The following is a 16468-nucleotide window of genomic DNA, read 5'->3' on the forward strand; positions in this document are numbered from 1 at the left end:
TCATGACTTGCTGCTGGGCCATGGTCATATGAGGTGGAGGTGCCATTCCAGTTCCAATAAGCCTTTGCTGCTGCTGCTGCTGCAACATGTGCGGAGCACGGGGTACCATCACTGGCTGAGCCATCATTCCTTGGGGTGGTGGACGATGGTGATGTGGCAGCATTATTTGCCCAGGTGCCTGTGGGTTTAGCTGTTGACTTGAGAGGCCAGGAAAATGAGGCGGCATGCCTCCCTGGTGGAGGGAACTGAGCTGTTGCTGCTGTTGCTGCTTCTGTTGTTCCTTCTTCTCGTGCTCCAGCAGATCCTGTATTAGAAGAGGCAGTTCACCATCTAAAGAGCTCTCTACCTTTGCCAAATCTACAGCAGGGGAGTGCTGTCCCCCTACATCAGGCAGTCCCAGCGGATCATCACCAATATCTGCATGTGGAGCAGCTGAAGGAAAAGGCAAGGGATCAGCTTGACCTGGCAGAGGGTACGGAAGTCCCCCTAATCGAACAGAACTGAGTGAAGCTGACTGATCTTCTGGTTGTGCAGGCTTGGCTGAAGGTGTGGTCCCACCAAGAAGCATTGACACAGCCTCTCCTATTTCATCTTTCACTACAGTCTGTACTGGCTGAACTTGAGGGGTCAGACCTCTGTCCTCTACTTTGACCTTGGAGATATCAGCAGTTTCTACAGAGAGTGTCAATTGGGAAGCAGACCCCCCTGCAGTGGCAGGGGCTGTAGTGAGAGACTTCTGTCCTGGCTCCACCTTGGCTTTTTCTTCCACTTTAACAAGCACAGATCTGGAAGAAGATGAAGGTGCTTCACTTTCTGCTTCCACCAACCGCAGCTGGTCTGAGAAGACATCTTTAGGGTCTCCTTGGTCAAGTTCTGGGTCAGTGTAAGCCAGCAGGTCAAACTCATCACTGTTAAGCAAATCGTCTAGATGTGGATCATTGGTTTCAAGGTTGTCCAGGTTCCCCAAGTCATCATCTCCTTTGTCAGGGTCCAAATCTAGAGCCAAATCATCCTCATCCTCCACCCCTCCATCCCCTGGGGCATCCCCAAGCCCCTCAAGGTCAGGGTCTGGCAGTTCCTCACTGTTTACTGTGGCAGGCTGGGGCTCTGTGACTACGCTTGGTTGTGGAAGCTGATTCTGCTCAGTGCTAGGAATGTTTGGAGTGGAAGCAGATGCCTGGGGCTGCAGGTGGGGCTGTTGTGTTACTGGGCCTGTAGACTGCTGAGGCAGTAAAACTGACAGTCCACCCTGCTGTAACCCCAGCTGTGAGTTGCTGCCACCCTCTGTTTGAATGCCACCACCTTGAGCTATGGGATGTTGCTGAATATAAGGTGCTGCCATCTCTTGCTGTGAGACAAAGAGACGTGGTCTGGGCTGGGGTCCACGAGGCATAAACTGGGGTCGTAGGGGTAGCCTTTGTGAATTGTGTCTCAATTCAATGAACTGCGGTGGAGGTCCTTGACCCATTGGCTGCATGGTCTCTCCTCCATGTCCTGGTATCATGGTGTGAGGGTTACCTATGCCTTCCATACCCTGGATGTTGGCAGCAGGGTTGAGATTGTGCCTTATGCCCATAGCCTCCATGCCAGGCTGGGGGAACCTCCTTGGACCTGGAGCCTGGCCCTGCCACTGGAATGGTGGACGGGGAAACATGCCCTGAGGTCTGGTGGGCCCTGGTAGCCTGAAGGACAGAGATTCACAATAGAAAAGATACTTTAATTTTAAAGTGTTTACTGTATTACTGAGTTTTGAAGATGTTAGGGGGTGGGGCTAATTTTGCGTGCTTTAGGAATTTTTTTTTTAATATATATATATATATATATATATATATATATATATATATATATATATATAGCTAACCACATGCTATAATTGTAACCAACCAAAATGACAAGATGCCGAATTTCTTGTGTAACCATTATTCAAACAGTGGGAGAACATTTATAATTGTGGAAGGGGAACCAAGTCTTTAATTTCACACCAATTATGAATCAACTTCATTGAAGTGCTTACCTTAGTGCACTAGGATCCATGATGGCAGGGGTTCCTATAGGTGGTGGGCGAATGAGCTTGTCCTCCATGCCTCCAACAGCCATAGGCATCTTCCCTGCCACAGAAGCCTGAGCTCCAGAAGTAGTAGCAGCAACACGATCCTTAAGGAAGCAATAACAGCAAAAAGAAGTAAATGTATCATTTTCTTTTATTTGTAACAAATGGTAAATGCTTGCATTTATGCAATACTTTTACCCAAAGCTCTTTGCTCAGTTTGCTTCTCATTCACAGACACACACACAGATGTTACATTTGTTTGTGGCATAATGCTCAAGGTGTGTACCTGTGGATAAGGTGGTGGTGCTCTGTGGACCTTGTCTTGTTGAAAGGCTCCCATCTCTCCTCCAGACCAGCCAGGGGATGCACTGCCAGCAGCAGCAGCCTCCTTCTCTTGTCTAATGGAATTTCTCTGCATTTGTTGTCTGATTAAGAATTCCCTCAGTCTCTGGCGCTAAAAAACACAAGAAGCATTGATTAGCAAAACACCAAGGAGGTGCATAGAATGATTGTTTACTGGCTAATACTTTGATACCTGACGGTGCTTCTCCAGCTCAGAGGGGCTAAGGCCTACTAATGCAGGGTCCTGCACTGCTGAAATGTCAGACATTTCTTGAATTCCTGGCAAAGCTGGCTGATGAGGTGCATCTGGAGGGCGGACAGCTGGTAGTTCTTGAGGTCCAGAAGGAGGTGGAGCCCTGGAGCTGAAGCTGTCTGACCCCATAGTCTGCTGAGTTTGTGGCTGTGGTTGCTGAAGCTGACCCTGTAACATCTGACTTTGCTGTTGGGTTATTTGGAAGCCTCCCGTGTTGGGGCTGCGGCTGAAAGTAGGAGGTGCTGATGGTTTACCAGAGAGAGGATCCCCTATGGAACTGTTGGTGGGATGGGGTGGAGGTTGCTGGTTAGGATGAGATGAGCTTTTATAACTTGCAGTTCCCTCTGGGGCAACAGAGGGGGGACGAGGGGGTTTGTGGATAGTAGAAAAAGGGTCTCTAGATTGTGGCCTTGAAGGTGGTTGAGAACAAGGGTCTGGGGATTGGAAACGAGGGGTAGCAGGAGACTGGACAGAGTAAGCCTCATTGCAGAGGCCACCAGGAGTGTGGGGAGACTGAGAGCTGCCCTGGGACTGTGGGCTGGAGGGCACTCTAGGGCATAGTTCCTGTTGACCTAGAGGGTGTCTCTGGGGTCCAAGAGAACAATTGTCGCCTGACTGCGGTCTGGGAGTTAGCGGTGGCTGAGTGTGGGGGTCAGAGAAAGGGTGGGAGGGAGACTGCCTGTAGCCTTCAGAGGGGTGGCTAGGGGAAGCTCCAGGATGAAGTACCCCACCCTCCCCTTGGTGCATTCGTGGCGTCATAGGTGCCTTGAATAAGCCATCCCCAGACTCCAGCATCCCAGCAGGGGAGCCAGTGGATAGGTCAGGTCTTCCAACTGCAGAGGAGCGTGGAGAAGGTGCACTCATATCAGCCCTATACTGCCCTGTGCTTGCAGGAGAGGAAGCCACTGCAGATGGTGATGGGGATGAACCATATTCTGGTCGTCCCATCCCTTGCTGGGTTCTGAAAGGGTCTCCATAGTGGGTATTGTGGGGTGGTGAGAAGATGGGCGACTCTACAAGCCCAGCACCTCTTGAATGAGGACTTTCTGGAGGCCCTAGGGACTCCTGAGAGCCTTGCTGTGATTGTGGTAGATGACCCTGTTGCTGCTGCAGCTGTGATCTGAAGTAGGGATCAACCTGCTGAGCCCGTCTGGGGGTTCCAGGAGTTCCTGGTTGCATGTCAAAGGGGCCAAGACTGGCTGGCCGTCCCTGAGGAGGACCCTGTGGGCCGGAAGCGGAATAACCTGAGGAAGAGGCCTGCAAGGGGCTGGCCCCAGCATGGGAGAAGGGTGGGGTTGGGTGGGAGTGAGAATGGGGTGACTGTGGAGGAAGCTTGGCCAAGGGATCTGTCCGGATTTCAGCTGACCCCGGGGTTTTAACAGGTCCATCTGAGAAAAAGACAGATGATGATCCTGAATCTGGAGGGAAGGGAAATGGGCTTTCTGCAGAGCTGGGCTGGGAAGAGATTGATGTAGAGCCTGAAGGTGGAGGGATTTGGAGGTGTAAACTGGGTCGTTCTCCTTTCACACGTCCTGGCTCTGTTTTGACTGGCCTGCACACCTGACTCTCTGCCTGCTGTGAGAAGAGAAGAGGAGAATCCAGAGGAAAGATTAACAATCTGCACCACGACTCTAATGAAAGATATCAAACCTTTCATTCACCTTGACAATACAAAAAGGGCTGATGCTTTAAGTCACCTTCTGTGCCTTGTTGATCCTCTGAGCTGCTCTGTTATCTTTGGCCTTTTGCTACAGAAAGAAATTAGATATTAAGAGAAGAAAAATAAGAAGAATTTAAAACATACACTACAGTTCAAAAGTTTGGAGTTGCCTGCCACAAAAGCTTGATACAGTCAGATGGCTGAGAGGAATACTCTATATTTTGAATGGTCTTTCATGCTTTTAGGTTGTAAAAAGTCCTCTTTACAAATAGATTTTGTTTTGTATGAAGGGTTTTCAAAAAAAGTAATGCTTTGTACATGGAGAAAAAACACTGTACAATGGTTCAACCAGACTGACAACTGAAAAGGCAGAAAGAGACAAAGATACCTCTGAGCAATAGTTAAATAAGAATATAAGAAATCAGCAGTCATTGGTAAAAGAAAATGGAAGCTTAGCATTAAAATCTGTGCAGATTTAAATAGGAACAGGTTCCCGTTTCAGTGTCAAGTGTCTGTCTAATGCCTCTAACAAGCTGGAATTAACAGGCGTGTTGCTTTAGCAAACCTATTCTTAAAACTTCAAAATAGAAATAGTAGGTCAGTCTAGAGTAAGCACTATTGGAATTGGATCACGGAATATCAGCTGAACATACTATGGACTGACAAATCACAGTTTAAACCTATTCAATCTAACCTCTGAGTAGACTGCAGAGGGCCCAAAGAAAAACTGGTCCCCAAAATATTTAGAGCCCAATTGCAAGCACAGTTGTGGTTCAAAAATTATCTAGGGTCACTTACACTTTTCTGGACTGGAAAACAAATTAAAAATCAAAGATCATTAAGGATTAAGATTAAGGTATTTGGGGGGAGGGGGAAGGTTACACCAGTATTCTCCCCTGTCATGCAACACTAGGGACTAAATGGAGGTTTCTCTTACAAATGTAAATAATACTAATAATTTAGTGTATAATTATACTGTTTTTATCTATGTTAAAATAGCCATTATTGAAGGAAAGAAGAAAAACATCAATATAAAACAGGTGATTCCAAACTTTTGAACAGTACATTTTCAAGTCATTAAGTACATTTTAGAAATTCGTGTAAATATAACTACAGGAAAATACTGTTAAGTTAGTATAAACCAATCCTTTTTTTAAACAAAAAACAGAGAACCTACCAGATATGGAACCTTGTCAGCAGCTGACACCTTCCTCCAGATCTTCATGATTTGCTTACAGCGACTAGCCCAGTCTGTGACAGGAGAAATATTTAACATCTGCTCAATATCTAACAGTGATATAAACCTTATTTTGAAAAAGCACGACTGTTTGGTCAAATAATAGGTTGTACATGTTGGTATAGTACTTCTTCCACACTCACCTGGGTAGTCCTGTTTGAGAGTGGGAAAGTTGGTATTGGCATAAAGCACAGGGGAAATGGTTGAGAGTTCTCCCAGCTCCTCATCTTTCTCCCAGCGCTGGAGACTGCGTTGGTTGTAGGACAGCCCATCACCCTCCGCCTCAGTGGGGGTCGGTGGGGAGGAGGGGGTTGCTGGGGTAGAAGGAGTGGCCCAGGGGCTCTCCTCACCCCCATCTGGACTGAACAGTCCTCCTCGGTCCCTGTACACCACATGAGAGGGTAATGTCTTGTATAAAATAAAGGGTTTACAAGTGTCAACATCAGGAGCAAAAGTCTATTCTAAATTGCTAATTGCTTTTACACTGATCTACAGCACAAGTTGTTGCAGAACTACATACTACAGATTGTTGTGAAACAAATTGCATTAGGCAATGCAATACTGGTCCTACCGCATGTCAAAGAATGGTGACTGAGAGAGGCCAGGAAAGGCTTCCATCATTCCAGCTGAGGGCAGGGACCCTGCAAGAGATTTTCCATATTTGAATCCCAAGCCAAACTTCACTTAAAAAGGTGGGGTATGCGATTCTGGAGAAATCCAATACTATGCCAAATACCATGATATAGAGCGAACATCGATACAGCAAGTAATATAACTAACATTAGTTAGGTTGTGGGTTAGCAAACTGTACCTACACTTGCTGCTGTGAAGCTAACAGCCAGAAAGGACGAGACGGTTTCCCAGAGCCAGCTAAGCAGCTCCAGACAGAGATACTCTCCTGCTACTATCGCAAACATCACAACAGGAGCACATCTTGGTAAACTAGAAAGTAAGCTCAATGTCCGTGGGCAAGTCAATTAACGCTAACTAACAAATTATGTTTGAATGGCTGGAATAGTGTTGTGTGGCCCGGTCCAAGCCACTTTGTTTATTTCCCATTTACAGAGCCAGGGCTGCGTACAAACACCAAAGGTTTTTTTCAGCGCACACACAGTACGGACAGCTAGCAGACCGTGAAGACATATTCACTGAATTTGACAAACAGATGTGTATCGGATTAGAATCGCATACCCCACCTTTGAACCTTACTTGCATACTTAGTCCTTACCAAGTCCTCCATCAAACAATAAATATGTTTTGAACTTCAAAAAGGTTTTAATGATATGATGATCTGCAGGTATCCCCTTGCACCCACCTGAGATGAGAGCTCTCTGCGGCAGAGCGCTACGATTGAGTTCTCCCTTACTGCCCTCCAAGATGGGCTTCATGCCCCCCAAAGAGGAGCCTTCTGACACTCCCAGAACCTTCCTGAAGAACTGCTCAGAATCCTGACTCTCCACCCCTTGCGGAAGACCTGTCATGAAAGGACAACATAAGATATTAAACCTTTCCCCTAAATCAATGTTGCATACTGTATATACCAAAAGTAACCTCTCAGGGGACTACCTTCTCTTTTTTCTGCATCAGAGTCATGAGGATCAGTTGACGCCTGATCCTTCAGCGATGAGGATGGTACAGAAACTCCTACAAAAAAAGGGTGTAATTTTAAACCAACCTGCAATTACCTCAAGACCATAACAATAAATCAGTAGCATCAGTGTCCAAACAGACACTTACCTGCACCTTCTCCCTGAGCCTGGGGGGCCTCACCCCCCTCTTGCTTGAGAGGAAAATTATCTTTCACCACACGATCCTTGGCCTCAGCTAGTGAGAGAAGCACAAAGGTCACACACCCTGTACTGACCTTTTCCCCAACCATTGTCACAAATAATTTGCAGAGTTTTCATGCGTCACAGGTCAAGTCATTGTTCTTACTATCTGGGGCAGTAGTTTTGACCCCTGATGGTGCTGGTAATGAAGGTCGGACAAGGCATGTGCCTGGCCTCTGCCCTGGGGGTATCATCACAGCTTTCTTACTCAAGTCTATTAGTGTCTTCCCAAAGAAAGCCTCCTGCAGTGAATTACAAACATTTAAGATATGAACATTATATCACTGGATACCATAAATTTCAAAACTGTTAAAAGCATGGGGCATAGAAAAACTAGAAACCTGGAGATAAGCTGGAAACATGTCCTCAAGTTTGCTCTTCTTCCGGCCCCGACGTTTCTTGGCCTGTTCCTCGCCCTCCACTGGTTTAGGATCCATTATGTTATCCGTGTCAGGGTGGGGTCCTACACATATATAACGATGAATTTCAGTTTCACAAATTTACAATATTCACAAAAAACAAAAGCAGTCACGCTGCCACTAATAAGGCAAGGATGATGAGAGGACATTCAGACCAAAAACAGCCATGTGTTAAAAAAATGAAAGGGGTTGCGTTAGTGGGGGTGTGCTGCTTCAGTGCCTTGGTGGATGACATGGCATTGAGTTGTGGCAGTTAAGCCAGGATCAACTCTTTTGCTGGATGACCCTGACCTTAGGGATGAGAGACCATAAGAAGAGGGTCCCATGGTCAATAGGTAGAAAACAGCCTACCCTGTCAAAAATGTCTTAAGCAAAGCACTAAACCCACACCCCATTTAGTCACTACTTTCTAAGATCAAATTTATGAGAATTATGTAGTTATTTTATTAGAAAGTTTAAACATTGGATTAAATGAAATTCAACAGTCTGTTGTTGTCACTAACCTTCATCAATGGTTCTCTCTATTGGTTGTCCATCTAACGTAGTCTCTCCAGCCAGCTGGGCAAAAAATTCTTTCTTCATCCGTGTGTGACACTTCCTTTGTCGCACCATGAAGCCTCCAATTCCTAGTACAATTTATGAATAAAATATTTGTAAATATTTTGTAGATGCTCAGACATACAGTATATGTGGATGTTATAAATTGTTTTGTGAAATTCTGAGTAGCTTACCAGGCCTGTAAGGTTTCCGCTTTCTTTTTTTGCTATCATCTGTCTCCTCTGCTCCTCCGCCTTCAGTTCCCTCTGCACCAGCATCCCTCTCAGCACCACCTTCTCTGTCGGGACTCCCAGGGTTCTCCATCTTGGGTTCACATTCCATGGGCTCCCCACAGCCTAGATATACAGAATAAAATTTAATTTGCACAATGCATTACATTAAAAAGGAGTAAAACACCCCTGAAAATTGGTCATACACCAATGGATGTGCCAACAGTGTGCCAACCTTTTCCCTCCTCCCCTTCTCCTTCGACCTCCCTCAGATCCATGCCATCAGGACCTCCTTCACAACACAGAGTGCCAAGACGGGAGCGGCGCTGCCGTCTCTTGTGCAGGGGAGACATGGAGATGCTGCGAAGCAGGGTCATACCTGACTCTGTCAGCCATACACCTTCCAACCGGTAGAACTGGGGTTCTGTAAAAGCACATTTGCAAATCTGAGTATATTACAATAAAACAAACAAAAGATGACCAGGCAGAATGGGCTTGTGATAATTAACATAAATAAGCAAAATCCACTAACCTGGCTCTTTGATCTTTATTGAAGCCATAATGGCTGACTCTACTACTGTGAACAAAGGCAAAAAGCAGGTAGAGAAAGCAAAAGAAAATCATATCATCAGTACATACAAGAATATTCTGTGTATATATTTTGAAACCAGTGTTTTCAGTTTTAAAATAGTGTCGACTTACCCACGGGTTTTGGAACATATGGGGTGCAGGATGTGCATGCAAAGCCCTCATCAGAAGCTTGTTCTACCTCATCCTCTGTGTACAGACTCTCACAGACAGCATGGACCCATCTGCACAGGCACACAGAAATACATTGATACGCATACTTTTCATAACATATCACACTGCAAATCAAAGATGTTATGGAATAATTCATGAAATGAAAAATACATAAATAATCCATTCCCCGCTTGTCTTCATTAGCTGTGCTCATGAATACCTCAGTTTCTGTGTCTGGTGTGTGCATGTGTAGTTCTAATGAGCAGCACCCACCGATCGCAGTACTGACACTGCAGCAGCAGCTCCTCCTCCATGAAGTTCTCTCTACATACTGGACAAGTGACAAGGCTGGCACAGGGTCCACAGTGGGTGTAGTTGTTCTGCCACTCACAGTGGAAACCCGGTGAGTTGGAACCACACTGCACACAGCACACACACCTGCAGAAGTAGTGAAGCACTCTGTAACAATTCTACAGCTAATGTGCAAGATTAAAAAAAAAATACAGATGCCAATGTGAGTGGTGTAACATTTTTTCTGTTTCTACAGAAGCAAGAGGGAGAGGGATGGGCCGCTGAATTGCTAATGCAGGGCTGAGGCATGAGTGTTTTACATAATATGCAAATTTACATGTATTAATTTCCATTTGACCCCATTCAAAGCTACAAGGCTGAAAGAAGCATTGTGCTCTTAGAGTTTAATTCTTTTTTACCATTTGCACTTCCAACCACCCTTGGGAACATTGTGCAGGGGTGGGTCCAAGCAATAGGTGTGATAGCTGACATCACAGTCATCACACAGCAGCAGACGAGAGGGGTCCGAAGCCTTTCCACACATCTCACATACAATACATTCCAAACAGCGCCAGCCCTTTCGGAGCATCGTCTTGGTGATCTACAGAAGATATCAGGTTTAATCTATCTGGATTTAGAAAACACAGTTATGAATTTTATTTTATTTTTCTTAATTAAAGGATAACATTGTGCTTACTTTGCTGTTCACACAGTAAGGATGGTAACACTGGGCACACTGAGCACAAGCTAACAACTGCCCCTCCGCACCCTTTCCAAAACTGCCACACACAACACACATATCCTGAAACAGAGGAAAGAAAGCGAGAAGGAAAAATTAATGAGAGGAAACAAAGAGTCTGTTTATGTTGCATTTGAAAGTGACAACTGTGATTCTTGGCACAGAAAATGCCACAGGGCAATTAAAATGTTACACTACAACAAGAGCTGTACCTGGAGCAGGACAAATTTATCAGTGTTTGAGAAAAGAACCACTGTGTTCTGCATGGTGTCATCTTCCTCATCATCTTCCTCCTTATTTAGTCCAGTGTCTGAGGTCATGCTTAGCTGTGGACAAGGGGATAAACAGTTAAACATATTGCCAAAATGTCATAATGACAAATTATGAAAACAGTTATGATCACATCAAAACAGAGAAAACATATGAAAAGAACATCTGAATGATGTGTAAAGTACAGCTCACCAAGAAGGCATCAATGCAGGAGGCCATGGCTTTGAGGCGTGACCTCCCACCACGCCCCCTCCCTCCACCACCCCCTCGAGGTCTACGCTTCCCAGGAAAACTATTGCTTCTCCCCTACAAGCCGAGGAAAAAAAATTTCAATGTCAAGTTGTGTTGTGACAATGTGATAATGACATCTTAAAAACAAAAACAAGAGTTAAAGTAAAATGTCAGCTGTTCAGCTAATCGCTCAATAACAATACATGTACATGGTGACCTCACCTGTTTGATCCGTGAGCGGCCTGGGGATCCTCTGCGTTTCGCCTTCTCTCTGTCGCTTCTGAGGGGTTCGAAGGGAAGCGAGTCATCAGTCTCAGTGAGCAGGTTATCTATGTGTGAGCGGCCAGCAGGTACAAAGCCAAGTTCCATGGAGAGCTGAGGATCGGGTTCTCCTGGAGAGCCCAGAAAGCCACTGCTGCTTTCATCTCCATGGCTCATATTGGACATCTCATCCAGCAGCAATTCCGGTTTACCGTCTTGCTCCTGCATTTCCTGCTTTATGTCCTCATTATGTCCTTCTCCTTTCATGGGCTCATCATCGTCTTCTTCCTCCTCCTCCTCAGAGTGAGGTAGTAACCTCCCGTCCATGTCCACAGCAGAGAGGGCCTCTTGGGTGTCTACTGATAGAGAAAGAGGAGAAGGAGACTGGGGCTCCTGGCATGGACTTCGTTCCTGCTGATTAGCCATTTGCAAATGCTCTGTTTTGTCCACAGGGGCAGGAGAAGCTGATAACTTTGGTGGATCCTTACTGAATGGTTCTGTGCTAGGCATGCCATCAGATCCACTGTTTAATAACTTTTCTTGTTCCACTGAGGGAGTGGCCTCTTGCTTGTCCCCCTCTTTCTCCATCTCCATATTTTCAGGGCCCTGCTGTGACACCAGTGTTGGTTCTACTTTAGGGTTGTTAGATTGCGTCTCTGCTGTGGGGTCCTGGGAAGGGGTGGTTTGGGTCACCTGGCTGACTGCCTCTTCTGCTCTCTCTTCATCAGCAGGTAGACAAGAGGCCCCCTGTTCTGTTGTTCCACACTCTACATTTGAGATTAAGGAATGCAGGGTTATTAGTGTTAACATTTATAAATCTATCATTAGTTACGGCACACCATCATACAAATAATAAAGTAAAGTACTGCTTTGAGTTAATTTTCAAATATGTATGTTTACAGTGTGTTCTGAGTTTACCCTTGGGCTCAAGTGGAGCAGCAGGTGTCTCAGGAGTGAATCCTTCTTTTGCGACCTGCGGCTCTTCCTCCAAGATTCTCTCTCCAACGTCTGCTGTCTCAACAACTGCAGACTCCACCCCTAAAGCCAAAAGTAGTTAAATTACGTAGGCACATCTCAGACATAAACAAGTTACATTCTTTTACTAGTCCAATAAAGTCTTGTAAACTTTGTCTTAAGTGACTGAGACTTACCCAGGTCCATGGGTGTCTCTTTGTCAGTCGTGGCTTCAGTCTGACCAATCTCTGATGTGACTCTCTGTCCTTTTGTCACCTCTGATAAGTCTGTGTGCTCTTCTGTCACCATGTCTGCATCCATTTGGATTGTTGTCTCTACCAAATCCACGTGTCCTTCAGTCTTCTCAGATGCCTCTCTGGTTTTTATCGCTGCTGTGTGTGGTTGAATGACAGGCTGCTGCTGATTCTTCTTGCAAAGCAAGCAAATGCACTTGGCTACTAGAAGCTCCCCCGGCAAAGCACACTCACTGTGCACCCACCTAAGACAATAACGAGATCATCAAGAAATATTTTATGACAATATGAGCGACAAGCCCACACAAGATAGCTACCTCCAATGAACGATATTGCGCTTGTGCATTAAACTAACCTGTGGCACATGCTGCAGCACTGCAGAGTGACAGATGGACTGGGAGCTTTGCTGCACACGCCACACATAGAGCTGCGTTGACGCTGGCAGCCCTCACACACGGCGTAGTTGTCAAACCACTGGGTCGAACCTGGCAGTACCAGTCCACGGACACCACACTCGGTACATACACGACACCTCTGTCAAAATACAAGTTATGGGAATAAAATGTAAACCGATCAAAGAAGCATATGAAAAAAAAAAAAACTCTTTCATATGGCCTGTTAAATAAAAACATTTTATGACAGGAAGATTCATTCTCAAAAAAGTAAGTGAGCTTGCTTTTACAGTAAGTTTCCAAGGTAAGGGCATCACATTGTACAGAAGAGAATGAAAAATGTGACTTACTCTGCATTTCCATGGATCAGTGGGAAGAGAATCCATGGCTGGTTGGAGACAGAAGGTATGGTAGCCCTTATCACAGGCATCGCATACCAACATTTTGGAGTCTTCTCCTGGTTGCCTAAGAAAACGCAGAATCAAGACATTACTCTTAAAAATGGGAAATAAATGTAAATATCATGCACTACATCTGAATAGCTCGTATATGGTGCAGTTTGACTCACAAGGGTGGACTAACCTGCATGTCTGGCACACTTTACACTCTGGACACTGCCATCCTGCACGCTGGATGGGCGTGGCACCAATCTCCAGACAGGCTGCATGATAATGTTGGCCACAACCCGTACAGAACAGCAAGTCCGTGAGCTCCCCCGCTGAATCACACACTGCACACCAAGCCTCCTCACCTGCTGTAAAAAATAAATTAAATTAAATACATATGAATTGATATTAGAAAAAAAATTAAAATCAGGACAGTTCATTTTTTTAGTTCTTCTTAGTTCAACATGAAAGTCACCAGGGAATAACTTTTTAGCCACATTTTCAAGATGCCTGGTGTTTGTCACAATTTTTACAAAGATGTCTGGTTCTCTTACCCAACTCTTCTGCTTTGTCTATGTGCTCTGGACAGAGGAGGACCAACTGCTTCATGGACTGGAAGGATCCACTGGCTGCCGAGCAGGGGAAGTGGTAGAACCGTGAGCAGCCCTCAGCATGGCATCGAATGGTTGCACCCAGCCTTTTGCAGTATTCACAAAGCTGAAATAAACCAATGGTAACAAGTAAGATTTTGTGAAGGAAGCCTCTGTTAATTCCTACATTCTCATCCAATACAATCTAATCCATGTCTATTGACAGTGCACTTACCCGCTGTGTCCCTGAGTTAACGGCCTTATCCACATTCTCCAGCTCCTCATTCTCCATCCGCTTCACTCCATCCGACCACACCGCACACCAGTGATGAACCCAACAACCCCCTGTTCATTATAAAGCCCAACATCAGTAAGATTTCTAACCAAACTTCAATTCTACATCTGTATGCTGTATTTCTAGTAGATGGAACCTATAACATGATTAATTTATAAAAGTAATTATTTATTGCACACTAATTAAATAATCTTATAATGTTTTGAGTGCAACCTGAGTCGTCAAAGAGTGCCGCCAGACAGGGGGAGTCGGAAAATCCAATGGAAGACAGGTCATCATTCCCTGGCTGTGGCAGTGGGGAAGCTGATGGCTTGAGGATCGGCCACTCAGAAGATGGCCCAAAGTGTCTCAGTTCCCGCTGTCCATGCAGGCTCCGCTCCACACAGTTACAAAGCGCACAGGCTCGAACGTTCTCTCTGTACAGTCACAAACAAAATTGTTCAAAACACAAATAGAGATTTGGTTTTTGGTTTTGCCAACAATAAACAGCTTCTTGGGATAAAGACCAAAACAGAGTGCACAATATCCTTTACGATCTGAATGAAAAACTTACACAGGTGTGCTGGAAGAGGCTGCAGTAGCACCAGACATGTCCTCAGCAGCAGGAAGGGCTTTGGACTCCTCCTCAGAGGAGATAAGCTGCTTTGAAGAGGCATTGTCATCAGCTAGAGAATGGGGGGGGGTTAAAAGACAAAAAAGACAACTTCACTTTTTTGCATGAAACAATGGGAATAAATGGTTTTTACCAAACCCACATTGACTTATCTGCTATGGGGAAATAAAAACATTCTAATTTGTTCTGTTCCTCTAATAAATTACATTTGCAAATCTCAACCATGTGCATTTCTCTTTCAGGGCAGAGTCACTTTGTGATATTATTCATCTTCCTACAGATAAGTGTACATTCATAATGGATGATATTGGGGCATGGGGACGATTTTAAAAAAGGACACGTTACCTGTTGGTTCAGAGTCATTCTCTTCGCAGTTTGATTTCTGCTCGTCCATCCCCTGTACTGATTTTGACCTCCTTGACAGAGATCTGCAATTTAAAAAGATAAGTAGAATCAACTTGTAAATGTTAATTAGAAGTAGAATAGTTTAATAAAAGTATTCATAGTATGCAAACAATCTGTGGGAATTTCATCTGATAACTGGCTATGCTATTAACATCTGGTCTATTAGCGCTGCTTAATGAATGGAGAGAACAGAACTGATAATGACATGAAAAAATTACTAAATGCATGAGATTCAGATTTACTCCCATAAAAATGAACAGCTAAGTGGTATGCAGGGCCCCACTCACCACAATAGAAATGGCATTGTTCATTAGCCAACATGTTTATCATCATAAACAAATAATCTCCAAAATGCATCTTTCTTTGCCACACCATACTAAACACTAGCTTCCCTATCCATCCAAAAGCACTTTTCACAAAGACTTACAACTAACAATGCAACCAATTAAAATTGACTGTTATGTCCTCACTTCAGACGATTTCCTTGTGTTAATCTGACTAACGTTTGCACTAATGCAATCGAGCTTTTTCGCAAACTCATGAAAATAGCGCGAGGGTTACAGGAGGCAGATCATTCGGAAACCGCTTTAACAATTCAAAGTTATTATTTACCCAGCAATGCATAATCCAAATCGGCGAAACTGCTGCGTGAAAAAGCACAAAATGTTAAAACTAAAATGGTGTTTTCCTAAATAAAACAACCATAAATCGGGATACACAAAGAAAACACAACTTCCGTATGTAGAACTTCCTGTTGCAGCGGGGCTCCTTTCGTGCAAAACCTTTGTCGCTCGCATTATAGTTCCGCTATAAGATGCACGCCATTAACAAAATACTATAAAACAAACAATGCAGGACTGGACCATTTTTGTCCATGAACACAGCTAATAATAGGAAGTCATATCATGTTTTTTTAAAGTTAACGCCATGGACAGACGATACTGTAAAAAAGGGCTGATCGGCGTCGATTCGCATGGTATATTTCACTTATGTTTATATTTGTTAATTTCATCGTGAATGTCCAAATGTTAGAAAATAAACAACCGAGAGAATCGTCTGCGATGCGATGTTGTATGCCCTGATCTAATGGGCTCAAAAGACAATAAATGCGAGTGACTTTGAAATACAGATCCAGCTGAGAGTCTCGCAGTGTTTCGTCAGTTACAAAACAAAAACTGTGCCATCATATTTAGAAAAGAATCACACACACATTTCGAAATGTTCCCTTTTCATTCTCACTGAGGCACTTGGAAGCAGATCCCAGTCCGAGGATGGGTGCGCTTCCCTCGTGTTTATTAATGCATAGGAGCAGAATTCATCACAAAGTAGTATCAGCAGAATGTGATTAATTATAACACTTAACCAATACCAATGTATATGCATATTTGACAAAATTATTTAGGAGTGCTTTGAATGCCCGTCCAGTGAGCACTTAAACGTTACAGTCGATACTCCCAAAATAAACATACTTCCACTATTAGCCTAACCT

General features: G+C 44.5%; 1 protein-coding gene across 6 annotated transcripts in view; it reads right to left on the reverse strand.

The window, feature by feature from the left end:
* The window catches only part of kmt2d (lysine (K)-specific methyltransferase 2D), a 38449-nt gene that overhangs the window by 20487 nt on the left and 1494 nt on the right, over window positions 1-16468 (reverse strand). For 2 of the 6 annotated variants that reach the window (XM_044212183.1, XM_044212182.1), the window contains exons 2-35: window positions 14920-15002; window positions 14515-14626; window positions 14175-14377; window positions 13902-14011; window positions 13631-13793; window positions 13273-13444; window positions 13041-13155; window positions 12654-12832; window positions 12242-12543; window positions 12009-12128; window positions 11052-11857; window positions 10791-10904; window positions 10541-10654; window positions 10287-10391; window positions 10009-10190; window positions 9572-9736; window positions 9260-9369; window positions 9090-9134; window positions 8793-8981; window positions 8522-8683; window positions 8294-8416; window positions 7713-7834; window positions 7478-7613; window positions 7280-7366; window positions 7109-7186; window positions 6858-7016; window positions 6114-6183; window positions 5686-5924; window positions 5483-5556; window positions 4343-4393; window positions 2586-4220; window positions 2337-2504; window positions 2015-2154; window positions 1-1682 (exon numbers count right to left, since the gene is read on the reverse strand). The exon at window positions 1-1682 is cut by the window's left edge and continues 105 nt beyond it. In XM_044212183.1, the coding sequence (XP_044068118.1) occupies window positions 1-1682; window positions 2015-2154; window positions 2337-2504; window positions 2586-4220; window positions 4343-4393; window positions 5483-5556; window positions 5686-5924; window positions 6114-6183; window positions 6858-7016; window positions 7109-7186; window positions 7280-7366; window positions 7478-7613; window positions 7713-7834; window positions 8294-8416; window positions 8522-8683; window positions 8793-8981; window positions 9090-9134; window positions 9260-9369; window positions 9572-9736; window positions 10009-10190; window positions 10287-10391; window positions 10541-10654; window positions 10791-10904; window positions 11052-11857; window positions 12009-12128; window positions 12242-12543; window positions 12654-12832; window positions 13041-13155; window positions 13273-13444; window positions 13631-13793; window positions 13902-14011; window positions 14175-14377; window positions 14515-14626; window positions 14920-14968 (8281 nt within the window). In that variant the 5' untranslated portion in view covers window positions 14969-15002. Of the gene's footprint in view, window positions 1683-2014; window positions 2155-2336; window positions 2505-2585; window positions 4221-4342; window positions 4394-5482; window positions 5557-5685; window positions 5925-6113; window positions 6184-6857; window positions 7017-7108; window positions 7187-7279; window positions 7367-7477; window positions 7614-7712; window positions 7835-8293; window positions 8417-8521; window positions 8684-8792; window positions 8982-9089; window positions 9135-9259; window positions 9370-9571; window positions 9737-10008; window positions 10191-10286; window positions 10392-10540; window positions 10655-10790; window positions 10905-11051; window positions 11858-12008; window positions 12129-12241; window positions 12544-12653; window positions 12833-13040; window positions 13156-13272; window positions 13445-13630; window positions 13794-13901; window positions 14012-14174; window positions 14378-14514; window positions 14627-14919; window positions 15003-15591; window positions 15732-16468 lie in introns of those variants that run through there. The other 4 variants (XM_044212181.1, XM_044212180.1, XM_044212178.1 and 1 more) reach the window with 4 other exon arrangements.

This window comes from Siniperca chuatsi, linkage group LG10 (genome assembly GCF_020085105.1).
Source record: "Siniperca chuatsi isolate FFG_IHB_CAS linkage group LG10, ASM2008510v1, whole genome shotgun sequence".
Lineage (NCBI taxonomy): Eukaryota > Metazoa > Chordata > Actinopteri > Centrarchiformes > Sinipercidae > Siniperca > Siniperca chuatsi.